Source organism: Saccopteryx leptura, chromosome 2 (genome assembly GCF_036850995.1).
Source record: "Saccopteryx leptura isolate mSacLep1 chromosome 2, mSacLep1_pri_phased_curated, whole genome shotgun sequence".
Lineage (NCBI taxonomy): Eukaryota > Metazoa > Chordata > Mammalia > Chiroptera > Emballonuridae > Saccopteryx > Saccopteryx leptura.
The window spans coordinates 338800796-338828492 of NC_089504.1; the positions used below are offsets into that span (position 1 = coordinate 338800796).

General features: G+C 40.2%; 1 protein-coding gene across 3 annotated transcripts in view; it reads right to left on the reverse strand.

Moving 5' to 3' along the window:
- MYO1D (myosin ID) overlaps positions 1-27697 on the reverse strand; it is a 372921-nt gene that overhangs the window by 254372 nt on the left and 90852 nt on the right. For all 3 annotated transcript variants that reach the window (XM_066363819.1, XM_066363820.1, XM_066363821.1), the window contains 9 exons: positions 19705-19913; positions 17775-17868; positions 13569-13734; positions 11724-11777; positions 9952-10047; positions 8190-8306; positions 6226-6429; positions 3251-3396; positions 3059-3173 (listed from right to left, as the gene is read on the reverse strand). In XM_066363819.1, the coding sequence (XP_066219916.1) occupies positions 3059-3173; positions 3251-3396; positions 6226-6429; positions 8190-8306; positions 9952-10047; positions 11724-11777; positions 13569-13734; positions 17775-17868; positions 19705-19913 (1201 nt within the window). The remainder of the gene's footprint in view (positions 1-3058; positions 3174-3250; positions 3397-6225; positions 6430-8189; positions 8307-9951; positions 10048-11723; positions 11778-13568; positions 13735-17774; positions 17869-19704; positions 19914-27697) is intronic.

A 27697-nucleotide genomic window follows, 5' to 3' on the forward strand; every position in this document is an offset into this window, starting at 1 on the left:
TAACAATGACCTGCCAAAACTAGAGCACCAAATACTTTTAAAACTGAATCAATTAGACAACCAGACATATGAGCCTGCTGAGGAAAATCCACACACCATGGGTAGAAAAACACTTGTCCTGAAACCAGTCAAGATTCTAGATCTAACAACCAAGGACATACAAATAACAGAGAATCCTATTTGATTACACCTGATCAGCAAAATCCAGACTATGGAAAACACTACAGAACAAATGGTCCATTTTTTTCAATAGGATTACAAGAAAAGAGAGATAGACGTGGAGATGAAAATCTGAAGCTATGTGAGAGAACTATCAACCAATCACAGCGTAGGAACCTTAATTGGATCAAATTCAAACACACTGTGAAAACAAAACAAAAACAGTAAGACAACTGAGAAAATGTAAAATGTAAACACTGACTAGATATTTGGTATTAAGGAATTACTGTTAATTTTTTAGGTGAGATAATGGTATTGTGGCTATGGTTTTTATAAAAGTGTTCATTTTGTAGAGAAACTAACTGAAACATTTACAGATGAAATAGATCACATTCTTGTCGCATCAGAGTCTGAAATTTGCCTCAAAATAATCTGGGGGTGGGGGTTGGTACGGAGGACACTAGATAAGCAATCTCCTAATAACTGTCAAAGCTGGGCAACAGAAGCATTGAGTTTATTACATTGTCATTTCTGCCCTCGCTCTTAAATTGTACATTTAAAATTTCCATTAAAAAATAGAAGTAATCACTATGTTCAGAAGTCTGGGGTTTTTTAAAGGAAATACTTGCCCTGAATAGTAATTCTAATGTAGGGGGAGCTTGCATACGGTCAGGAACTATTATTATCTTGGAGTTAGCCTTCTGTTATCTCTACAACACATATTTCTTGGTTTATTTCGCTGAGAATTTTTGCATGTTTCGTTCTTTTGTTCTTTTTGAAATAGCCTACTGCAATTGTTGGCTTTCTCTGTGTCAACTCTGTGGAATTTGATATGCTGATTATGAAAGGACATTTTTGACCAGTATCTCTGAATCCCATCTGAATAACAAGCTTTACGAGTAACTTGGCTATAAAAATCTAAGCCTCAGTTATAATTGGGCATTTCATTATACCACAGATTCATTCTAAGAAAGCTGCACATAAACTTTATTGAATTGAATTAAATTACATCTTAAATGTGCTCTAAGAGTTCACTGCTTAAATTTAAATGGTTGGTAATCCTATTATAAAGTAATAGCACACTTTGATTTATTTTATACTACTATACTTAAAATGTTTGTTTTTAATGTTTATAATGGTATTTAATGTTTAACACATGGTGAAAGAAAGACAAAGATGCAGTTTGAAGCAGGGAAGCTGCCATTGCCTCCTTTTCCTGAATGAAACAGACAAGTAGAAAGGTGGAAAGGGATAGAAACATAATTTTAGTAGTCTTTCAAATGGTTTTTCCCTGCTATAATGCTGAATATAACAATACAAACATTGACTTTATTTTTATTGTCTATACCATTTGTCAAGACAATAAACAATTTTATAAACACAGAAACTTATGAAAACTCTGAAGTTTTTGCATTGTTCAAGTCTGTTCTTAAAACTGTTTAAAATACGCCTGACCAAGTGGTGGTGCAGTGGATAGAGCATTGGACTGGGATGTGGAAGGACCCAGGTTCAAGACCCTGAAGTCACCAGCTTGAGCGCGGGCTCATCTGGTTTGAGCAAAGCTCACCAGCTTGGACCCAAGGTCGCTGGCTCGAGCAAGGGGTTACTTGGTCAGCAAGGGGTTACTTGGTCTGCTGAAGGCCCGTGGTCAAGGCACATATGAGAAAGCAATCAATGAACAACTAAGGTGTCGCAACGAAAAACTGATGATTGATGCTTCTCATCTCTCTCCGTTCCTGTCTGACTGTCCCTATCTATCCCTCTCCCTGACTCTCTCTCATCTCTGTAGAAAAAAAAATGTTTAAAATACAAATTTAAAAGAAAAATGACTAGGTCTCACTTCTGTCATGAACAGGTCACGCTTTTCAGCCATGATCTCTGGGTCCGTACCGACAGTACCCGACTAGTTTTACTCTGACAAATATTATAATTCACAGCGAGCCACCACAGAGAGGTAATAACTAAAATGTGAGAAACAGGAAAGAAGTGGAAACAGAATTTACGTGTTTTTGTGCAAGGATTTAGGTAACAGAAATAATATCAACTGAAGACTATACAATGTCATTCAGTTTACAAAGAAAAGGAGAAAAAAAAAGAGTAAGAGGAGAAAAAGAAGGAAGAGGAGGAAGGAAAAGAAACTAAATTTAGAAGCAAAGTTCAGCCAGTTTAAGGCCAAAGTTGCAGCTCCAAGGAACTTATACATGATGCTCAATTCTTAAAAGACAGGTGTGAACCAGAAAACCCACATGGTATCAGCTGTAAAGTGGAAACGTGAAAGTTACTGACTATAACTCATCATTCTCTGGGCACCAACAAGGGAATCTTTTAAATTAGAAGAATCCCGGACCTGGCCGGTTGGCTCAGCGGTAGAGCGTCGGCCTGGCGTGCAGAAGTCCCGGGTTCGATTCCTGGCCAGGGCACACAGGAGAAGCGCCCATCTGCTTCTCCACCCCTCCCCCTCTCCTTCCTTTCTGTCTCTCTCTTCCCCTCCCGCAGCCAAGGCTCCATTGGAGCGAGGATGGCCCGGGCACTGAGGATGGCTCTGTGGCCTCTGCCTCAGGTGCTAGAATGGCTCTGGATGCAACAGAGTGACGCCCAGATGGGCAGAGCATCGCCCCCTGGTGGGCATGCCAGGTGGATCCCGGTCAGGCGCATGCGGGAGTCTGTCTGACTGCCTCCCTGTTTCCAGCTTCGAAAAAATGAAGAAAAAAAAAAAAAAGAAGAATCCCAACTACCAGCCCTCAAAGTGAATTGTATTTATACATCCCAAAAAGAAAAGCTAAAATTCTGGTGTTTCACAAACACAAGACAATTTTTGAAAACAGCTTTGAAAATGGTACGCTTTGACAATATCAATGATCTGGGAGAGGCACGAAGACGTCCCCCAGGGGCCACTCACGTGCTTCCAGGGGATCCCTTCCCGCTGGTACTCCTCCTGCTCCTGCTTCAGAACCAGCTGAATAAACAGCTGCTGCAGTTTCTCGTTGCAGTAATTGATGCAGAACTGCTCAAAGCTGCAAGGAGAGGAATACATTAAATGTACACAAATAAAGAGTAAACCATAGTGTCTGAAACATCTAATCTGGTTTACCTGTTGTTGTCAAAGATTTCAAAGCCATAGATATCCAAGACCCCGATAACCGTGTTTTTCCCATGGACCGTGGTGTCATAGTTCTTGACCTCAATGATGTCATTGATGCGAGTCACGATCCAACAGAAGAGGCGCTCGTATATAGCCTGTGAGGAAAACAACACCGCAAATTCTTGCCTGTCTGGGAATGAGTCTCTGTTTAGGTTTGTGATACCTTTCAAATTCCTATCCTCTCTCTCCTTACTAGTCATCATAACTTATGACCCAGAGCAAAACAATAAGAACGAATGCAGATTGTCTGATAAAAAAGACCATGATGAATGCAAAACTAAATAGTTTGGATTTTTAAGATTATTATCAGCCACCCTGTGTATTCCGACAGCCTTCCCAGGTATGTTTCTGTGCCCGGCTCTTTCAATAAATCGCCTACTTCCCTGGATAAGTCACTTCATTGCTTTGCTGTTAATCCCACCAACTATATAAAAAGTGGGAAGCTGCCGAGTTAATAATTACATCCCACTAAAGCTCTATAAATTTGAAAAATATAAATATTGATTTACAATGCTAAATGAAGATCTGGGCCAAAGGCTGCAGTTTGAAATTGCCTGAGAATCAAAATACACATCCAGTGTACACACACCAAGTCACTCTCCTTACTGACACACACCTGCCTCCACTCTCCCTGCCCCCTTTCCTCTTCACCCCACCCTGGTCTGCACTCAGCCCACTGCCCCGCTCTGAGCCGACTCACCTAGCATGGAACAGTAGGAATGTAACACTTTTCCCAATATTATGACCCCAGGGCAGCCCTCTCCTCCAAGCTCAGGTTCCCATGCTTGAGCCCACCTGACAACACTCTTCGATGTATCACAGCCAACTCAAACTGACATCCTGTCAAGACTCTCGATCTTCCCACCCCCCAAAACTGCTCCTACCCTAATACTTTTAGCTATGAATAAATGACAAGAGAAACTTAGGAATTTATTCACTCATTCAACAAATACTTGATTACTTGCTGTATGCAGTTTGTTGGTGATCCAGTGCGAAGCAAACATAAACATGGTCTGTCTCCAAGGAACTTAGGGAGTAAGGTGGAGGAAAATCTCACACACACACACACACACACTCATACACACACACACACACTCTCTCTAAAGGACTGGTGCACAGGATCTGAGGAGAATTTAACCTGTTCAGAGTTCAGAGAGGCCAGGGCAGCCTTTTCTAAGAAAGTGGACTAAGATCAGCATGCGTAAGCATTAACCAGAAGGGAGCAGAGAGAGGAGAAATCAAAGTAGAGGGAACAGCATGTGCAGAGGCCCTGTGGCTGGATAGAGAAAGGGACAGACAACATGTAAAGCCTGATAGAAGACTATGGTGCTGGAGTGAAAAGGGAGGCTAGAATATGGTATGAAATGAGGCAGGAGAGGCAGTTTAGAGCCAGACCACATTAAGGAATTTCCTTGATTCCATCATTCCCAGGCAAATAGGTCCTGTGGATTTTATCTCTAAACAAGTGAGCACCCTCTTCTTCCCATTGTCATTGCTACCTTTCTAGTCTAAGCTGCCAGTCCCTCTCCTGGGTCATGGAACTATCCTTAATTGGTCTCTTTGCTTCCATTCTTGCCCTACCCACCTCCCTTTCCCCCCTAAGATTCTCCATAATAGAGTCTATATAATCATTGGGTCTATAATCTTCATACAATATCAGGGTAGTTAACTATTTCTTGGACCGGCATGCAATTTCTGGTGGACTGACAGTTGAAAACCACTGTCTTACATGACGAGATGTTCAAATACACTGGTAATGAAAACCTAAAGTAAGAATGAGATACTACTATGTACCCATAAAATCAGTGAATTTAAAGAGTGTCCTTTGACCTGACAGGCTCATTCCTGGGAATCCATCCAACTGAAATAAAAGCACTTGTGTATAGAGATAGATGTACTGGGTGAATTTGCAGTATTATTTCTTTATTTTCCCCATTGATTTGAACTTTTTTTTTTTAAGTGAGAGGAGGGGAGATAGACTCCCACATGCACCCTGACCAGGATCCAGTGGGCAACCCCTATCTGGGGCCAACACTCTGACAAACTGAGCTATCCTCAGCACCTGGGGGGGTCAATGCTTAAACCAATCAAGCCACTGGCTGCAAAAGGGGAAGAAAGAGAGAAGGGGAGAGGAAGAGGAAGAAAACCAGATGGTTGCTTCTCATGTGTGCCCTGACCGGGAGTTGAACCTGGGATGTCCGTACACTGGGCCAATACTCTGTCCACTGAGCAAACCGGCCAGGGCCCCTCCCATTGATTTGAGAAAGAAAGATGGAAAGAGAAAAGGGGAGGTGGTGAGGGAGAGGAAGGGACAGAAAAGCATCAACTCATTTCACCTAGTTGTTCCATTTAGTTGTGTACTCATTGATTGCTTCTTGTATGTGCCCTGACTGGGAATCAAGCCTGTGACCTCTGCATGCTGGAAAATACTCTATATACTGAGCTACCTGGCCAGGGCCTGCAGCATTGTTTGCAGTGGCAAAAAGGAAACAAGGTGAATGGCTTAGGAGGAGAATGGCTAATAAATTATGGAAGCATCACCACACACTGGTACACAAACAGATAGGGTGAGAACTCCATCCGTGGATTTGAAGAGGACTTCTACAGAGCATTACTAAGGGAGCAAAGCAAACTTAGAGGGGTTCAGGCAAGCGAGGGGTCCTGCGAAGCAAGCATCATTAATCAGCCTGCTAGCCAGTCAGCTTTGAGTTCCTCAAAAACATTTCCTAGCGGTGATGCACCCAGGCGGGGGGGGGGGGGGGGGGGGGTTATTGAGATGGTGATGGCCAAAAAGTATCATGACAGTTTCTAAAAGCCTTACCTAACCTACTTTCAAGAAACATCTGAATACATCCCCGCAGAACATCACTAAAACTGCACCTGAGAGCAACACCAGGCCTGGAGAACGTGAGTTAAAACCCCACCTTAGCAAAGGCATCCCTGCCGTAGCTAGCTTCCTGCTCCGTGTGCTGCTTGTCAATGATGTCGCGCCCAGTGGCCACAGTCCGGTAAAGAAGGGCCTTCTCAACCATGTCCGCCTTGGTGGAGAGCAACTCTGCAATGATGGACACCACCTTGCCGTTTTCAATAAGGGGCGTGTCGCCATCCACTATGAATTTTAAATTTCCCTACACCAAAAGGGAAGAAATGAGACAGCATTGCCAATGAGATTCTGAATGTTAGAGATACACTTGCCAATTTAAGACATAATTCAAAGTGACTTTGTTTGTAGCGCCTATTTTCCTAAATATATTACATATAAAAACATATAGAAAGTTAGCACTTCATTTTTTTCTCTTCTCCAGACAACCATCTACTTATTTTTAAATTGAATTTATTAGGGTGACACTAGTTAATATAATTATAGAGGTTTCAGGTGTCCAATTCTACAACACATCTCTGTAGACAACATCTCTGTTAATTTTCATTATCTGTTTTTGATGGGCCGATGTTTTATATTTTTAGGTGGTCAAATCTGTGACTCTTTTGCTTAATCTTTCTTTGGTGTCATACTTAGACCATCTGTACTCCAAAGATTTTATAAATATTTAATAGTTTCTTCTAATAGGTATACAGCTTTTTCTTCTATTTAAGCTTTTAATTCCACCTAGAATTTGCTTGTATGTGGTGTAAAGTAAAAACCTAACCTTATTTTTTTTGAGGTTAGTTGCTCCAACACTATTTATTGAATAGTTTAGCTTTTCATCCTGATTTGAAATGTTACCTCTGTTATTTAATTAAATTCCCCCAAGCTTTTGAGTCTATTTATATTCCACTCATTCAATAAACACTAACATTCAAGCAAGTGTCCTACACATGAGCTAATCTGTTGCTTAATCTGGTGCTGAATTTTACAACAAGTTTTAAGGTGCTGTAGCTTGTACTATCATTTAAAATCTGGTAAAAATTAGTCATGTCTCCTCTTCTCCCTTTCCCTCCCCTACTCTTCTTCCTTAATACATTTTATTTGACCTTCATACATGTTCATTATTCCAGGTAAACTCTATAATCGTATGTCAACCTAAAAACAAAATTTCTGTGTGGATTCTGAAGGATATTGTTATATTTATAAACTAGTTTAAAGAATGACACAATTTATAATATGAAAGTCTTCCTAGTCAGAAACATTTGTTTATGCATGATATAATTTCTATTGCTACGTGCTAATTTTATATAGGTCCTGATTCACTTGCAGGTAAATCTTGCTATAGTAAATTGAAAGGTAATTTTTATTCCATATTTGAATTCATGTTGCCACTCATTAATTGTAACGTCACATGTTCATTATATATTTTAAACACCTCCAATTTTATAAATAGGAATGAGAGAAATCTGACATGGTTCTTTACTTCTTCTAGGTTAGGTGTGGTGTAGTGGAAAACAGTTGGACCAGAATCCAATCAGCCTGGTCCATGATGTGGGCTGCCGTGAACTCTGTGCCTTTGAGACAGTCCTGTCAACCCTGCAGGGCCCACTTCCCAACCTGTAAAATGAGACAGTCAAAATTCCAGTTCTAATCATTGATGATTCCAATGTTTCAGATGCGGTTAGAAGTTTATTCTGTGCAAAGAATTTTAGTTTCTACTGTTGACAGTCACACCCTGGCTGAATTCCTTCATTCCTGAAATTAACCAGTTCAAAGTCTGACACACGGGTAAGATTATCAAGTAAAGCCAGTCTCAGAACCTACTGTGGTCAGAAAATCCCTCCTGATATTACAATATCATGGAGAGAACTAGATATAGTAGTTTCTTCCAAACAGGAGACATTTTCTTAAAATTACTTTTTAAATCTATAGGAAAAAAACTCGAAACCAACCCAAAATCTTCTGAGAAAGCACTCTGTCCCCACAGGGGGGCAGCAGCTTCTGAGAGGCATCCACACTCACCAAGTGAAGAATAACAGCCAAAATTTTGTACACTGTCTGAATCTCCTCAGGTTTGAAGCCAATTACTTTCATGGCATCAGCTACGACTTTGAACTCCGCAGCATCATTGATAGAAGACTAGGAACGAAAACAGAAAAGTTAAGTCAAAGTCTTTCCTATGAGCATTAGACTCCAATCACTGTTGAGACTATATTCAAGTTTAGTCAAGGTCTTGATGCTTTTGTAGTAAGTCATGGAGCGTCCAGAGAGAATACAAATGATGCCCAGGGTAGAGACGTCCTTTAGCACACACAATGCCCACTTGTGTCTGAGAGCCGCTGTCACACAGAAGAAACACCCCGTACTTTTCTGGGGTCATCAGTGAGGAAGCAAGTCCTGAGCCGCTCTGGGATGGAGACTTTTGAGTCTTATTTTACCTGCAATCCACAATGTCTAAATTGTACAGCATCCCTATATTTCGGAATAGTTAAGTAAAATTATATAGTGTGCCATACTTTATAGTTAAAGTAATTTGATTAATTTATATTTGTTAACATGGAAAGATATCAATAATCATATTATTAATATAAAAGCAGGTTTATTTAATCAGGATTTATTGTATGAATTCATTTATAAATATCTACACATAAACTGCCATCAATAATTATTTCTGGGTGGTAAGCTTTAGCATATTTCTGTTTCCTTTAGGTTAACCTTTATTTTAAGTATAGAACCCGTTACAGGGCTCCTGTTATGTGTTTTTATTCAAGTGGAAGGAAAAGGAGGGAGGAGGAATAGGAATGGAAAACTTTGATGAAATGGGAACCTAGCTAAATTTAGCTTAGAGAAAAGGCTAAATGTTCATTTACTACTTGCTCTCTGTGGGGAACTGTGGGCTGTTCACCGACCAGCCATTCCCCGCCCCCATATCCTTCTTGCTGAAAGAACCCTGATTGTTCGCCCCTCTCCAATTTCATGTGTCCTTCAGGACTGGTCTCTCCCAGCCTCAGGAGGAAGATCTTCATTAGTCTAAACGAATTTTAGTGATCTTATTCCTCTTACCAAGTGACTGGCCAGCCATGGACAATAAGACATGTGGTTCCCTAGCTTACAAAGGGCCACGCGCCAGGAACATTTCCTCTGACTGTGACTCCTGCAACTGCTGCTGCCATTTTGGGACCGTGAGGACAATCAGCCTAAGTAGACAGCCAAGTCCAGTGAGGATGGTGGAGCTGGAAGTTGGAGAAACACACACACACACACCCCAAACATCTCGGTCCATGTCAATAAGGCATTGAATTAACAGAGCTGTCTGAGACTTGTAGGATAGACACATCGATAGTTGAAAAGATAATGAGTGGAGAACTTTGATAGTCATTTCAACCAAAATGCTTATAGTCATTTTAACCAAAATGCTTTTAAATTTCATTTTGTCTTAACAACTTGGCTTTGGCCCAATATATAGAATCCTCTGAGGTGGATTTCCTAGTCAGAGCAATATTTTTATTGTGTCAAAATATAATAGAATTAAAAATGGAAAGAAAACACAAGATCACAAGAAAGAAACTTCTTTCCTGTCAGAGGGTAATAAAATATAGTAGTGGGTTATTAAGCAAAGTTGTTGAGTCAATAATGTAGTGACTCTCTGCCCCTGACAATTTTAATAATAGAAGAATCATTCCTTTGCCTAAAGGCAGCAAGGTAGGCCAAATAACTATTTCATGTTCCCTCTGATTCTTTGTCTGACTCTATAACTTAGCAATCTCAAAGAGGAAACACTCACCTTTAACTGAGCTCCTACATGGATATAGTTGTAGGATGAAAGGGATTTCTGGAGATGCAGAGAACGTAGTATCTGTTCTGAACCTCCTTGGAGTAACTGAAAAATATTTTTAAATAAATTGGCAATATATATATTATAAACTAAATATACCAGATGGTCTAACAATGGCAATCTAGCTTTTATTCATTTTCTGGACTTAATTTACTTAGGTCGTCCTGTTTCTGCCTTTGAAGAATTATTTTTAAAAAATCTTGAAGGTGCCTGACCAGGAGGTGGCTCAGTGGATAGAGCGTCGGACTGGGATGCGGAAGACCCAGGTTCGAGACCCCGAGGTCACCCGCCAGCTTGAGCGCGGGCTCACCTGGTTTGAGCAAAGCTCACCAGCTTGAACTCAAGGTCGTTGGTTCGAGCAAGGGGTCACTCGGTCTGTTGAAGGCCCACGGTCAAGGCACATATAAGAAATCAATCAATGAACAGCTAAGGAGCCGCAATAAAGAACTGATGTTTCTCATCTCTCTCCCTTCCTGTCTGTCTGTCCCTATCTGTCCCTCTCTCTGACTCTCTCTGTCTCTGCCACAAAAAAAAATAAAAAATCTTGAAGGTAAATGGCTTCAAGAGTTATTGGTCATATGAAGAATGTTATACAATCATGAAAATTTTACTTTAAAAGTCTTAGCTCTTTCACAACATAACCGGTATAAAAGACTTGCTTTTACTGTGGTCATTTGTAAAACAGGAGCCTAGGCTCTGTGCTGGTCACTTGCTTGGCAGCCTCATCACCCAGACAGGATAGGGTTGTGTTTCGGAATTCAGAAAAAGTCACTATTGCCACAGAAGAGGTATCAGCTGACAGTCATATGCTGAATCACACTGGAAAAAAGTAGCTTTTCCTCAACAATCTCTGTATCTCAGGAAAAGACAACAACTGGGTAACCATGATCGTTCACATGTGGAAATCAATCTTAATGATTTCTAATTTTATTTTATAAAAGTCCAAGACAGTATTGTTTAATTTGGTCACCCACTTTATTTATTAGCACTGGTTTATATCATATCGGGCTTTCAAAAATTATAGCAATGTATTAAACTTGTTTTATGAATAAAATGATGTCAACAGGAGGGCTATTGTAAAAGATTTTGTCTAGGTCTCTAAAATCATTCCCTAAAAAGGTATTAAAAAAAAATTTTTTTCCTAAGCAATCACAGCTCTGCTGGGATAAAGAAGACAATTCTCTTGAATCATAAATCCAGGTATTTTTTTCTGCATAAAGAAAATCTTTATTGTCATTAACAGAAAACTTTAGAAAATCCAGGTATTTTTTTTTAAAAGTAATCTTATCGCTTTACTGTCTCCATGAGCAAAATATACAGAGTCTGTATTACCATCTCTGGAGCTTCCAAATAGTGAACAACAGCTTCAATTCAAGATAACACAAAATTAATTTAACATATTCAGGATTTCCCACCGCAAAAGCTTTTTCCAGTCACTGAACTGTCACCAACGTGGTAAAGAAATGCTGGGGATGCTCCACCAAGGCCATTATCTGGTTGGCTCATCACCCGCCAGCTCTTTCTACCAGTCGTGCTAATCACACCTCCAAAGAAGCATGTGGGGGAGGGTGAGTGCATGCATGTGCGTGTCTGTAACGTGCCATGGGCTCAGGGAGGTGTGGGAGGCCATCCGGGACAGGGGAGAACCCCAACACAAACACACTCAGCTCCTGCACAAGCAGACAAACGCTTGATGATCTGAATTCCCGCCAACTACTAACCTGATAGAAAGAATGAAAGCTCCTTTCTCCTGGCTGCTGCACAATCACGCGAGACTAAGAAAAACAAAACAAAATTGTCAATCAGCGAAGGTATCCCTAAAACAAAACAGAAGCCACTTTCTCAGGGAGTCCGCACCAAAAGCGCATTTTTTTTAAACAATTTGTTTTATTATTATTATTATTTTTTTTATTTTTTTATTTTTTTTACAGAGACAGAGAGAGAGGGATAGATAGGGACAGACAGACAGGAACGGAGAGAGATGAGAAGCATCAATCATTAGCCGTTCGTTGCGACACCTCAGTTGCTCATTGATTGCTTTCTCATATGTGCCTTGACCACTGGCCTTCAGCAGACTGAGTAACCCCTTGCTCAAACCAGCGACCTTGGGTCCAAGCTTTGTTCAAACCAGATGAGCCTGTGCTCAAGCTGGAGACCTTGGGGTCTCGAACCTGGGTCCTTGGCATCCCAGTCCGATGCTCTATCGACTGCGCCACCGCCTGGTCAGGCCAAAAGCACATTTAAATATCCTAAAGGTCCCACGGACAATACCCATCTAAAACAAAGTCTCATTTATGTGGTTTTCTGTGCAATTTTTTGAATAATTATTTTTTTACTGTTTATAATAGAGTTTCCAAAACTTTTTGAAAATAAAGCTATTTTGATATTTCTAACCTTGACCCTAAAGATGGACTTTTTTTTTTAAAGGGAGGAACAAATTAGAAATGGGGAGAAAAGGAAGGACCATTACGGATGAACAGTCTCAACATTCCCTTTCCCAGGGTCTGCTGGAATGTCAGAGCAATACCTTGTAATAAAGTCAGTTGAGCAAGATCAGTCTAGAGAGAACCCTGCCTAAGGTGGCTCCCAAAAGACTGCTTTTAAGAGATGGCTATTATGAAAATGTATGTTCATTCACAGGGATTCCCTTGGTTGAATATGCACATAAAGGGAAGCCAGGAAACATTTAGAAAAAAACATTTATAATACCTAGCAGTTCCAGTCCTTTTTCAACTCACTCTGATAGAAACACTTTAACTTCTTAATAGTCTGACTTGCATTTAACAAACAAAAATAGGTTATGCTACATTACATTGCCATAACAGATGCTACAAATAGAATCTAGAAGAAAATGACATTTCAAGTTAATTAAAATAAAAACACACATGGAAGTCTCAAATCAATATGCCATATAGCTGAAACTTACACAATGTTATATGTCAATTATATCTCAATTTTAAAAAGTCTGATGGGCATGACTGTTTGAAAAGAGTGTTACATGAGGGAATAAATATGATGGCTCTTTTATGATGCATTAAAAACAAACCAAAACCCTAAAACATATGGGCAGTGGTAATGCGTAAAAAGGGTAGAACTGGGCCATGGCCAGGTAGCTCAGTTGCTTGGAGCATAATCCCAATATGCCAAGGATATGGGTTCAATCCCCAGTCAGGACACATATAAGAATCAACCAATGAGTGTATAACAGGTAGAACAAATCGATGTTTCTCTCTCTCTCTTTAAGTCAATAAAATGCATTTTTTTTTTAAAAGGAGAGAAGTGTTTTTAAAAAGGAGAGAAGTTCTAGATTGGTGTTTGGTTAAAATTTACCCAGAAGTCTGCACACATTCACAGATCACTCCCACCCCTTCCCACATACATACCTAAATATTTACAAAGCCTATAACTTTTTTCAACTTGATATTGCAAGTACTAATAAAAGAACACAAAAGGGAGAATAGGATGAAAAACAACTTTGAAGCAATTAAAGAAATTCTATAATTGGATTTGTAAAAGAAAAATTCAGCACTTGTAAACATTACTCTGGGAAATCAAGTACATTTTACCTTCTCCAATAAGTAGTTACTGATATGTCCACCAATAGGGTCCCCCTTGAAATCAAAGTTGATATCCATGTATTTCCCAAACCTGCTTGAGTTGTCATTACGGTTGGTTTTGGCATTTCCAAACGCTTCCAAGACACAGTTGGACTTAAGTAGCATATTCTTCACTCTTGAACACAGACAAATGAAAGTCATTATAAAACGTTTTAAAGGCTGGACCTTAAAAAGAAAAACTAGATTCCGTTAAAATACAGTGTGTCCGTAAAGTCATGATGCACTTTTGACCGGTCACAGGAAAGCAACAAAAGAAGATAGAAATGTGAAATCTGCACCAAATAAAAGGAAAACCCTCCCAGTTTCTGTAGGATGATGTGGCAGCATGTGCACATGTGCAGATGATGACGTAACACCATGTATACAGCGGAGCAGCCCACGGCCATGCCAGTCGAGATGTGGATGGTACAGAGGAAAGTTCAGTGTGTTCTGTGGCTTGCTAAATTCAAATCCGTGACCAAAGTGCAATGTGAATATCGGTGCATTTATAACAAAGCACCACCACATAGGAATAACATTACTCGGTGGGATAAGCAGTTGAAGGAAACCAGCAGTTTGGTGGAGAAACCCCGTTCTGGTAGGCCATCAGTCAGTGACGAGTCTGTAGAGGTTATATGGGACAGCTACCTAAGGAGCCCTAAAAAATCTGTGCGTGAGCCCACATCGAACTGCACTGAATAGGTATGAAACTGGGAGTTTTCCTTTTATTTGGTGCAGATTTCACATTTCTATCGTCTTTTGTTGCTTTCCTGTGACCGGTCAAAAGTGCACCATGACTTTACGAACACACTGTACATGGAAATATTTATACAAAGATGCTCACTGCAGCACTGGTTGCTGTACACGCTCACACATCCTAAATATCCACCAACAGGGATGAATAAAAATAATTTTTGTTTCCAGTATAACATGTACTGATACAGAAAGAAGTCCAGAATACACTGAGTGAGAAATTAAGTTGCAAAATAACACGTATTGTAAGGTCTTTGTGTGTGCGCTCAGGCACAGGCATTAGTAAATAAATGCTTAAAAATCTGGAGGGAACAGCACGATTCACTGTAGTTCCTAGGTTGATGGGATAGGTGGGGTGGGTTTTAGGGAATATTCACCTTCCACAGAATACTGTAATTTTTAGGTTTTCTTTTAAATGAACAAGTTTTATTTCTATAAAGAGAAATTATAAAACAATAAATTCTGAAAAGACTGGGTCAAACAGAAAATTATACAAGTACTTGCTTATAAAGCCTGGAACTGTGAAACTGACTGCATTCAGAGGTCATCAATGTGGTCCTTATTAGTTTAGAACAGGGGTCGGGAATCTTTTTGGCTGAGAGAGCCATGAACGCCACATATTTTAAAATGTTAAGTCCGTGAGAGCCATACAACGACCTGTATACCTTACGCATTATCCAATAAAAATTTGGTGTTGTCCCGGAGAACAGCTGTGATTGGCTCCAGCCACCCACAACCATGAACATGAGCGGTAGGAAATGAATGGATTGTAATACATGAGAATGTTTTATATTTTTAATATTATTATTTGTTTTTTATTAAAGATTTGTCTGCAAGCCAGATGCAGCCATCAAAAGAGACACTTCTGGCTCGCAAGTCATAGGTTCCCGACCTCTGGTTTAGAAATTGCTCATCTGGCCCTGGCCAGTTGGCTCAGTGGTAGAGCGTCAGCCTGGCGTGCGGGAGTCCCGGGTTCAATTCCCGGCCAGGGCACACAGGAGAGGCGCTCATCTGCTTCTTCACCCCTCCCCCTCTCCTTCCTGTCTCTCTCTTCCCCTCCCGCAGTCGAGGCTCCATTGGAGCAAAGTTTGCCTGGGCACTGAGGATGGCTCTGTGGCCTCTGCCTCAGGGGCTGGAGTGGCTCTGGTTGCAACAGAGCCTCTCTGGGTCTGGTCGCAACAGAGCGACGCCCAGGATGGGCAGAGCATCGCCCCCTGGTGGGCGTGCCGGGTGGATCCCGGTCGGACGCATGCGGGAGTCTGACTGCCTCCCTGTTTCTGGCTTCGGAAAAATACAAAAAAAATAAATAAATACAAAAAAAAAAAAAAAGAAATTGCTCATCATTTTGTTTGAAGCTATACAGAATCTCTCTTTTGTATCAGTTAATTCATTCTTTATTTAACGACTGCTAACCTTCCATAGAGCAGTCTCTCCCAAGGGATATATGTTCATTCCGTCCTATTCCCTCTGTCTTTGTTTTTATTTCACTGACAGAATCCCTCTCATTGCACCTCCCTGCGGAAGTAACTCTGGCCATGGAAATAACCTGATGCAGCAGATCCGCTGTTCCTTCTACTGTTACTGTAAGTGACCCTACAACCTTACCTCCTCCTCTTAAAATGAAAGTATACTTCTAAAATGTGGGGGGAAAGATGGCCCTGGCCGGGTTGCTCAATGGATAGAGAGTCATCCCAGCACACCCGAGCTTGCACGTTTGATCCCTAGTCGGCATCAGCACATACGAGAAGCAACCAATGAGTGCACAACTAAATGAAACCACTCAGTGGAACACGAGTTGATGCTTCTCTCTCTCTCTCTCTCTCTCTCTCTCTCTCTCTTCCTGCCCACCTCCCCTTCCTCTCTCTCTCTCTCTCTCAAATAGTTAGAAAAAATTTTAACAACTAACATGTGGGGGAAAGCTGCTTGCTTACAGCACACAAAGGAAACTATGGTAAAATATGCTTATACAGACGGGTTAATGCTCATATGCCTTATTCCACTATACATACTGGGTTTAAAGTAAAATTAATTTTGTTTTTAGCCAGTTGTTCTCCTGACCTCTTTGGGAAATAAAAAAAAAAAAACTTACTCATATTTTTGTCTTATTAGACTGCAAAGTCAGAATGAGAAGTGAAAAATGTGTCACAATGGACAAAAATACCTCTTCTGACCTGACCATGCAGCCCAATTAGGAAGAAGAGAAGAAAGCCCACACTGAATAGTTTAAATCCTCTTCTCTGTCATCAGCCCAGCACCCTTTCTTTCCAGCCTTGAAACGAAGACCAAGGTGTGTATATGGAGTCATTCTTCAGTGACTACAAACTGAGCTTCAAAACAGCGACTCAGAAAAATCCTTCTTTCTCTTCAAAAAGTCCGCACCACACAAGTCATGTTGCTTTATAGCCACCATTTCATTCTTTTTTAAAAAAAATCCATGTATTCATTCCTTCCACATTTATTAAACAAATACTATGTGCCAGACACTGTGCTACATGCTGAGCCCTGGACAGGGTACACGAACTTTATTCCTCCTCTGTGAGTGGCAGCCTGATGTGGCTGAAACCCTTTCAGAAAATGAATCATCCTTAGGACTTCTAATACCAAGAATTCTAGTTGTAATCAGGATGGCATGGATCTGCCTCCCAGAGCCCCCTTCACTCTCGGGAACCTAGGGCTCCTCAGAGCATAGTTTCAAAAAAGATAGAAATAAAAAGAGCAAGGAATCTGTGAACATTTGCACCATAAAACCCACCAGTGTGAATTATAACGTTTTTGCTGACCACAAACAACATTTAAGAAAGCAGTGAGAATCTAGAAAGGGGACACTTTCATCTGTTTCAGAATAATTTTATTTTGTTTTATCTTTATGTGAAGCTTACTATAGTAGTTGGCTTCCCCCCCCCCATTAAAACAAATATAGCAATAGCGTGATAGAAATAAAAGTAGAGACAGCATGCAATCAGAGAATCAGGTAGTTAATTGTCAATATATGGCCTATACATATCAGAGTTTAGGTCTAGTCAATTACGTATAAAAAGTGAAACTCAGCCCTGGCTGGTAGCTCAGTGGATAGAGTGTCAGCCTGGTGTGTGGACGTCCAGGTCAATTCCCACTCAGGGCACAAAGGAGAAGTGGCCATCTGCTTCTCCCCTTCCTTCTCTCCCCCTTCTCTCCCTCTTCCCCTCCTGCAGCCAGTGGCTCAATCCATTTGAGCATGGCCATAGGTGCTGAGGATGGCTCAATGGGAAACACAGCCTCAGGTGCTAAAAATAGCTCAGTACTCAAGCATCGGATCCAGACAGGGTTGCCAGGTGGATCCCCGTTGGGGCACATGTAAGAGTCTGCCTGTCTTCCTCCTCTCACCTTAAAAAAAAAAAAGGAAGCTCTCACGAGAATCTTCTCCCATTTTGGGGCCGCCCTTACCTTTCAATTTCGGCTCTCTGGCTGGGGTTGGTGATGGCTGCAATGTACTGCATGATGTACTTGCTGGCTTCGGTTTTACCAGCTCCACTTTCCCCTAAGGGAAAATCATGCAAGGCTTAGCATTACAACTCAAACCAGGAGTAAGTTGATTTTTAATGAAGTAATTTAAAATGGTGGTGTTAGTTATTTATTTAAAATCCCTATGTTCCAAAGTTTGTTTTTTCTGAGTTACTTCATCCTGTTGTGATGCAATATTGGTTCTTCCAAAAGATCAGAACATGTTGAAAAAAATGAAACCATTGGAGAAGTAAAATGACAAATAGAAAAATATCAAGAGATAAATTACGATAAGGTAATTCCTTAGACTAACTGAAGTCTTAGTACTTCACAATGACTCTTCAGTCGAGCAGAAAAGAAGTTAGGGATTCAAACAATAGCCACAGCTCAATTAATACACCCTTACTTTCTATAGCAATATTTCTTTTTGTCTTAATGGGGACAAAATAATTCTTTCAGAAAATGAAAATTAGAGCAATTTTGGTAAAAAAAAACAAAAACCAAGCAGTAAGCTTCATACACATGGTGTCACAGAAAAAGCATGAAAACTGGTAAAAGAGGGGAGAGGAGATCAATTTGGAATTACTACCCTATTTTTTAAATGCTTATGCCTTCTGATCCAAAAACTCTACTTATAGAAATTTATACCATGGAAATAATAAAATAATAATAACCATTGAGAGTTTTAAAATTCTTTCTGTAGATTAAAATCTGAAAATAATATGTCTACCAGCAGAGAACTGGGTAAATAATGATTCAATGATTCAATAGAATACTACCCAATTGTTAGAGAATGTCCTACTTCTATAGTGCTCTACTGAAAAGATGTCCATTATATATTGTTAAAAGAAAAAAACAAGTTATGTAATAGCAGCTATGACATAATTCCATAATTATGCATTTATAATATAATTACATATGCATGTGTGGCTATATGTATTTGTACACACAGAGAAAATGTATAAGAGGATAACCACTCTAATTGGTCACTGCTGTTACTTCTAGAATTTGGGGAAGGACAAGTATTCAAAGGGAAGGGTCTTTTTGCATTTACTCATTGTTTGCTTTTTTCCCCCTTTTTACAATTAGGCAATATTGCTTAACATAATTTATTTTCACAAAATGTTGTCCTAGGCTATGTAATTCTCTAATTCTCAACACTAAGTGACATAACTCTTCTGACCCAAGTTGTTTTGATAACCAAAATGGGATGAAGATCATAAAAATGTTTTTAAGAATATAAAGCCACTAATGCAACATGCGAGGTGTTATCAGCACCAAAGTTTGGGGACTCCCACAGTTTGGGGGAGGCGATTCTGGGTCAGTGGGCAGCTATAATTCCTGTCCCCATTTTCCTACACAAGATTCCTTGAAGAGATCAACTTTATTTAGAGTCTATCTCCCTCTTCATCAGGCGCCCCCAGCTCTGCAACCCTACTTCTGGCCCCCAGGCCAGTAAGCTCTCAACGCCAGTTCCCGTTCACCAATCTGACTTGGAGTTTGCTCTTGGTTTTTGGTCCCTCAGGATTTCATTTTCTTAGTTTCATTCTGTCATTGTTTAAAATAATTTTTGTTACAATTTATCCAGTATTTTTATGTATTTGAGATGGAATTTCCATGTCAGCTTAGTCTACAAAATTAACTAGAAGTCCATGTAACATGTATTTGTAAAGGAACAAGACTAAAGGGTGGTCAGAAATGATATAAAATAACTTAGTATTTAATGTTCATCACGTTTCTGTCTTCTAAAAATTGTGTAAGTTTCTAACTTCAATATAGATCTAATCAAACATCTGGATCCTTGAGTACCTAATAAGTTAAATACATTGTGACCTTGGAAGTACAGGCCACCCCCCACCCCCGCTCCAAATACCTGATATCACAATACAAGTGTCTTTTGATCGCCTCTTCATAGCCTTGTAGGCAGCATCAGCGATCGCAAAGAGGTGAGGCGGCCTCTCGTACAGCTCACGGCCTTTATACTGCTCAATTGTCTCTCTCCCATAGATGTTCAGCGACTTGTAAGGATTCACGGAGACGACGACTTCTCCAATGAAGGTGTAGATGCGTCCCTTTTCAAATCTGAACAGCAGGAACAGAGAAGAAAAAGGTAGCTGTGGTTATCTAGAAATGCTCTTTCTTCTCTAGAAGTCTCTCATCTCCAAGAAAGTCTAAATGTTACAGGAACAACTTCTGAACTGACATTTCATTGGTTCTGAGTTTACTTTTAGAGACAACGTCTGGGGCTGAGCTGCAACGCTGCTGCTGCTGCTGCTGCTGCTGGGAAAGGGCCAGTAGGGGCTCAAAGTCAAGAAAGAAGAAAGAATGTGATTTTTTGGAGACTGGAGATGTCCTAGTTTCAAAGTATAGAAGGATAAGAAGGGGGGCAATAGTTGAAGACAACTTACGAGCTCTAGGAAGAAACAGACGGTAAAATAGGTTTTGAATCTGCTTAGCCAGATTTTCAACCATATAGAAAAAGGTCCAAACTCCACTAAAATGTCCGCAAAGGAATAAAACAGTAAAATCCATAAAAGAGGTGACAGAGGAGACACTTTGTCCCAAGTCAAATTCAATGTTTTTTTCTTCTTTTCCAAGTGAGAAAAAGGGAGTTAGAGAGACAGATTTCCACATGTGTCCTGACCGGGATCCACCCAGCAACCTCCATCTGGGGCCAATGCTCTGTCCATCTGGGGCCATGCTTGCAACCAAGCTATTTTTAGCGCCTGAGGCAGAGGCTCCACGGAGCCATTCTCAGTGCCCAGAGCAATGCACTCAAACCAAACAAGCCATGGCTATGGGAAAGGAAGAGAAGGGGGGGAGGTGAGGGGTGAAGAAGCAGATGGGTACTTCTGTGTGCCCTGACCAGGAATCAAATCCAGGATATCCACACACCAGGACAATGCTATACCACTGAGCAAACTAGCCAGGGCCAAACTCATTTTTTAAATGACTGCCTAAAGTTCCATGGTATAGATACATCATTATTTATTTAACCATCCTCCTTCCTTCCTGCTATTTTGAGTAATACTGTAGAAAATACTCTTGACATAATCTTACAAATCAGTGCTTTCATTTCTGTGGGTTAGATTTCCAAGAATGGAACAGCTGGTTGCAAGGTATATGTATTTTTTAAAGTATTTATAATAGCCCCAGATGGGTTGCTCAGTGGATTTAGCATTATTCTGTTGTGCTGAGGTCGTGGGTTCAACCCCTGATCAGGACACATATGTGAAGCAACCAATGAGTGTACAACTAAGTGAAAAGAGTTGATACTTCTCTCTCTCTCTCTTTCTCTCAAATCAGTGGACAATTTTTAAAAAATTTATAATATCTCACCTTTTTTACTACAAAAGACTAAAAAGCTACCTCATATACGATTAGTATATATAACTATACACAGATATTTTATGAATGATTACATAAGCATGAGAAAATATGGAAGACTATCTGCTGTTTTATGTATGAGTGAGGAGGAGGAAGGCCATGTGGACAGTTGGAAGGAAGCCTTAGGAACAAAGAAAAAATGAATTGAAAAGCAAACACCCAGCGTATGTGATAGAACTACAACTGCACAAAATTATATGCCCATATTTACAAAGAAAACATCTTTGATTAAAAAAATCCATATATATTCACTACTTACACATTAACTTACACATAGAAGCATACATGAACCAGACCTAGGCCAACACCCAAAGGTACAAGTGGTTGCCACCTGCTGAGAGCCAGAGAGAGACAACCAGGTCACTTCAGAGAGCTGAATGGAGTGTCAGGATGGGCAAAATGCTGACATGAACTGCAGCCGTGTCTCTAAGCGCTCTTGTGGGGCCAGTGCGGCAGGGAAATAACTAGACATTTGGAAACATAAGGCAGAAAAGAACCTTCAACTTCCTTCACACCGGAATGAAGGCTGTGGCTATAATTAGGACTGGAAACAAACAGATGTTGATAATGTCAACAATAAATTAAAACCAAGATGTTTATCAAGTGGTTAGTATATATTTAAACAGCAGTTAGCAACCACTTTAAGGTTTTCCGGGCATGTTTCTGGGGTGGTTTCCCTGTTCACTCTCCTATCGTTAGACAGCAAGTGTATCTGGCAGCTAAAAGCACTGGCTCTGGACGTGAGTCTGGATGCTCACATTGCAAACTTAATAGCAACAAACCCTTGTGAAAGCTTAACCTCCATGTGCTCCAGCTCCTTCACCTGTGAGGTGGCGATAATTATACCCCTCTCTCCCCCTGGCATTGTGTAAGCACTTCTTCTTTTTTTTTAAAGGCAATTAATTTTATGTTTCCAATTATGTTCTGCAGGAAGGAGATTTTTAATAAATGCTTTTATTTTATTAGCATTGCTACTTAAATTACAGCAATCCCTACACACAATTAATTCAATGATCATAATATGCTTCCCTGACTCATCTGTCTACCAATGAGCAGCTAGTAACAAGCAAAATGTCTACACAACTCGTGTTCACAGACACACAAAAGTAATAAAAAGCTAAGGTTCACTACCCAAACCTTTCTAGCTTAACCTTCAAATCTCCATGACACATGTAATAGCTGTCTTCAAGGATAAGAATGAAAAGGACAGAATTGTTTAGTTTTCAAAAACACTATCTAAACAGAAGAAAAAAAAGGGAAGAAGAAGAAAAAAGAAGAAAGAAAAGGAGAAGGATATTAGAAAAAAAATTACCTCATGAGTCTGGAACTTGGTGACTAAGAGGCAACAACAAATAACATATGAGACTAGAATGTTGTTCTAAAATTCCAGGTCTGTCTAATCCTGCATTTTTTCCTGAAAATTCCATTTTATTTCAAATAGAATATTTTGTTGATCAAAAGTTCTAGGCATCATGTTGGTAAGACACAATTAAAATACATGAATAACATTATCAAACGCATAATTATTAACTTGGAGAGAGTGGCAACGGTTCAACCAAATATGGTATTAAATACAATGCTCAGCAATTTACAAAATATTAGAAGCTTATATTAGTTAAAACTATGTTTGGTTATCAAAGGTGAAGTTTTAATTCGGTAAGGCTTAATATCACCACTAGATGGTGCCAGTATACATGTGAAGAGGGATCCAAGATTTTTAATAATTTGCTTTGGAAAGCCTTAGGGTATGATGTCAGCACTGAGGTAATGTGGTCACCTGCTTGGTTTGCCTCCAGGAGAAACTGCTGATGACAAATGGGACAATACCTTCTCTTACAAGAGATCAAGGAAGGAATTTCTACAACCTTGACCTCAGTGTGCTGACCTTTTGTGAAAAAATGTTTAGGATGTATTCTTCAAATATTTCTTCAACAGCTACTTTAGACACTGGGCCTGACTCTGGGAATTAATAAAAAGCACAAGAACAGAGGTGTACTGTAAATAAAAAATAACAATATAGTATGATAGATAAGATCAGTGGTAGTCAACCTGGCCCCTACCGCCCACTAGTGGGAGTTCCAGCTTTCATGGCGGGCAGTAGCAGAGTAACAAAAGTATAAATAAAAAGATAGATTTAACTATGGTAAGTTGTTTTATAAAGATTTATTCTGCCAAACTTAGTGAAAATCTGACATAAAGTACTTGGTAAGTAATTATTATTATATGCTTTAACTTGCTGTAACTCTGCTTTATAAATTTTATAAAGTAAAGTTACTACCCTACTTTATAAATTGCCATTACTGTGGAACTGGTGGACGGTTAGAAAATCTTACTACTAACAGAGATACAAAAGTGGGCGGTAGGTATAAAAAGGTTGACTACCCCTGGGTAAGATAATACAAGCATGTATTGTGGTGGCAAAGAATACCACAACACACCCCTTGCAGTGAGGACCCCTAAAGAATAGCACACAAATTCCGAGGTAGAGCACAAGGTCTTCTGCATTCTGGCCTCCCGGTTCTCCTCACTTGATTGTCCTAACACTGTCCATCAACACTTCCACCCATGAATCCTCCCCTTCTCTCTTTCTCTGTCACTCTGATCTCCACATTAATGGGCTATTTACAGTTCCCAAGAGCACCATGACGTTACGGTTTGCTCACAGGGCTCACTGCCTAACACACCCTTTCCCCACCCGGTCTCTTCTTCCTCCGTAGGTATGGCAGGTTCTCGCTCGCTCCTTCCAAAGTCCAAATCACTCCTCTAGGAAGCCATTCTCAATTCCCGCATCTCCACACCAGTATTACAGCGTTGGCTCTCTTCAAATATTTTCTTTAGAACTCTCAGATAGTTAAAATAGCTTAGCAGCAATTGATTTTTAAAAACTGAATTGCTTTTAAGAAGTTCAAAAATATTTCTTCAATGAGCCAGATGTTTTCCACTGGCTTATAAATGAAACAGAAAGGTTCTAAAAAGCTTTTGAATTAATTGAGTAGCAACAGAGAAAATGTAAAAATGCCTTTGGACATCAACAATCTTTTATACAGGAATTCTGAGACAGTTATTAAAATCAACAACTTCTGCCCTGGCTGGATAGCTCAGCTGGTTAGAGCTCTGTCCTGATATGCAAAACTGCCCGACCTGCGGTGGCACAGTGGATAAAGCACTGACCTGGAATGCTGAGGTCTCTGCTTTGAAACTCCAGGCTTGCTCGGGCAAGGCACGTTGGAGAATCAACTATGATTTGATGCTTCCCATTCCTCCCTCCTGCCTTTCTCTCTCCCTCTCTCCTCTGTCTAAAATCAATAAATAAAATCTTTTAAAAAACAAAACAAAAGTCAGGACTCTATTTCCAGTAGTCAAGAGAGTACTTACAGCCCATAGTGTGCTCTGGAACAGAGGAATGTGAAATATCTGCACCGGATACTCCTAGCTGACCTCTTGTCAGAAGCAAGGAGTTGGATGACTGTGTGTATGACACATTAGAACATTTTTGGAAAACTCACAGATATATGAGGTTGCCTGATAGCTGCTAATGTTGCTGGACAAAGTGGTGAATGTAAAGGAGGAGCTTAGGGTTTCAGATTCCCCACTCAAATGCCCCTAAGTGGCCAGAAAGCTTCTGTGTGTGCCCTGAGGGGGAGCCGAGGACATCCACAAACACAAAACATAACAACACTTAACGCATAAGAACACACACCGCCCGAATCTAATCAGGAGGAAACACAAGACAAACCTAAATTGAGGGACATTTCTACGAAATAACTGAAACTTTTGCAGTCCAGACAACAGAATGGCTGTATAACAACAGTCCAGATGATAAGAAATCAGAGACATAATGAAATGCAAGGCATGCTCCAAGGTAGTTTCCAGTGGTATTCTTGCCTTTTCTTTCCTGTAAATTTGAAATTACAGTATATCAAAATTAAAAGTTGTTAATAAAAATCCAATTCCCAAGGTTCTTGTATAGGTTTAAATTTTTATTAATTTTGAATAGGCAATACAGACCTAGTGATAGTTTTAAACGACATAAATGGAGACAAGTGTTTCATCTTCCCTCATCAGTTTCCTGTGGCTTCTTCTAGAAATAGTTTATTCATACATACACATATGCAGACATATAGTTTGTTACATAAATGACTTTTTTCTCTAATTAAAATAGATATCCTGAGATAGGCTCATATAAATAAATAGAGAAGAGCCTCATTTTTTTATGCCTGCATGGTATTTAATTTTACGGTAAACACACAATAATATAATCAATCCTTACTGGATGGACAGTTAGGCTGCAACCATTGTTTTGTTACTACGAACAATGCAATTATAAATATAATGGTATATATTTCTTTGTGCAAATGTGTATGTATATGTGTAGAACAGATTTGTAGAATTCAAGTTGCTGGTTCAAAGAATAAGTATAATTTAAACTTAGGAATTATTGTCAAATTCTCCAAAGAGGTTGCTGCCATTTATACTTCCACCTATGATGTAGGAGTTTCTGTTTCCTGGGTGTGGCTCTTTTAGCCAACAATGCTGAGCCATTTAGAAAGGACACCCTATATTGCAGTTTTATTTTCAAAGTCCACCAAACTTTGACCCCTTTCTTTACTGATGCACCAAACTTTTGCAATGCTCATTCGCTTGCTGCCAACTTTCAATAAGGTTCAGTTCATTTTCCCCAGCTCTTAGACGAGAATCTCTCCCAAGGGTGAAGGCATCTTGTTTCTGCTGCTTCTGGCAAAATCATGGTCTCCAGGTGATGGACTCAAATCTATTGTATCCCCTTTGTTAGACTGTACATTCCTGAGATGGGCAGGGACTGTGTGCCAGAAAGCTTAGGAGCTTTAGAATCCCACAGCCTTGCGGCGCAGGGTTTGAATCCTGGCTCTGCTAGTTACCGACTGTGCATTCATAAACATCTGAGAAACTGATAAGTGCCAGGCACTACGCCAAGAGCCCCAGTTACAGAGAAGAATAAGGCATGGTATTATTGTACTCAAATGTGTGCATAAACAGGCAGTGCCATGTAGTTTAAATTTCACATATTTTATAATGGATGATTTAAAATTCATATACCGGGTGGGGCAAAAGTAGGTTTACAGTTGTGATTTTATGTAACAGTTTATCATTATTTATTATTATATTATTTTCCATACAAACAACTGTAAATGTACTTTGCCCCACCCTGTATTTTTTATTTATCATTTCTCTCTTACACCCATTCTCCCTTTCTCTCCCTCAAATCAATCAATCTCTCTCTTTCTCTCTCTCTCTCTCTCTCTCTCACTCACTCACACACACATACACACACACCATCAAACTGTTTCAGAAAAGGTTTGAGACAATAACAAAGATAGAAAGGATGCTATGGAAGCTTAGAGAAAGGACACCTGACCCAGCTTTAGCAGTGGGAGGGTTCAGAGATGACATCCTAAAAGCTACGTTACTTGACATCTGAACTATTTATGTGATTATACGCTCCCCCACGTGAGAGGAGGTCGGGTAGCTCTCAGCACTTCTTGGCTTACACTGCCCTCAGAGCACCCGGAAGAGGATGCTTTATTTTGACTTTTGATTAACACACTGAGCCTTGGAAGAGGATGGTGGAGAAGTACCCCACAGCCCACCAGTGGAACACGTGGGCACCCGTCTGTCCACTGCAGAGGAGCGGGCCCCATCACCTGACTGCAGTCAGCACTAACTAGCTCTATGATCTTGTGCAAGCGTCTTAACCTTTCTGTGCAACCCTTTCTTTTTTATTTTTCAATTACAGTTGACATACAATATTACATTATTTTCAGGCGTACAACATCTGAGGCCCACTTTCCACATCCGAAAAGCAGGACAGTTTTGAGTATCTGCCTCACAGGACTGTTGTAAGAAATGAGAAACTCCACTCGCTGGGACGCTCGGCACACCCGTGGCGCATGGTAAGCGTGCAATAACACCAAGCCCTATTTTCATTTTGAGCAATACTTGCAAGCTGTCTGAACGGCAGAAAACATCTTGCCCCTCCTCAGGTCCCAAGGTCCAGTGCTGCCACTGCGCTGTGCTGCTGATCCTCAGGGCAAGGGCCACGGTCGTTAGCGTAGTCACTTGACATAGTGTCTGGCAAGCATTCTTCTATCTAGTGGTTCATAAGGATCCTCTAAAGCCAAAAATCCCTCTGTAAAAATGTTTAGGCTTTCCACAAGATGTAAGAAACGAGTTAGGGCCGCCGGCCATGGTTTTATTGATTCCCTGAGCTCATGTCTTGGTTTTCTTCTCTAGGGCAACATCTCTTCATGTGAGCAGCACAAGGGGGACTTAACCAGAACATGTGGTCAGGAGATGTCTGCCTAAACTTATTTTACTTTTTTATTTTTGCAATGGAAAAAAAAAGTTATTTTTGGCCCTGGTTGGTTGGCTCAGCGGGACAGCATCAGCACAGCATGTGGAAGTCCCAGGTTCGATTCCCGGCCAGGGCACACAGGAGAAGT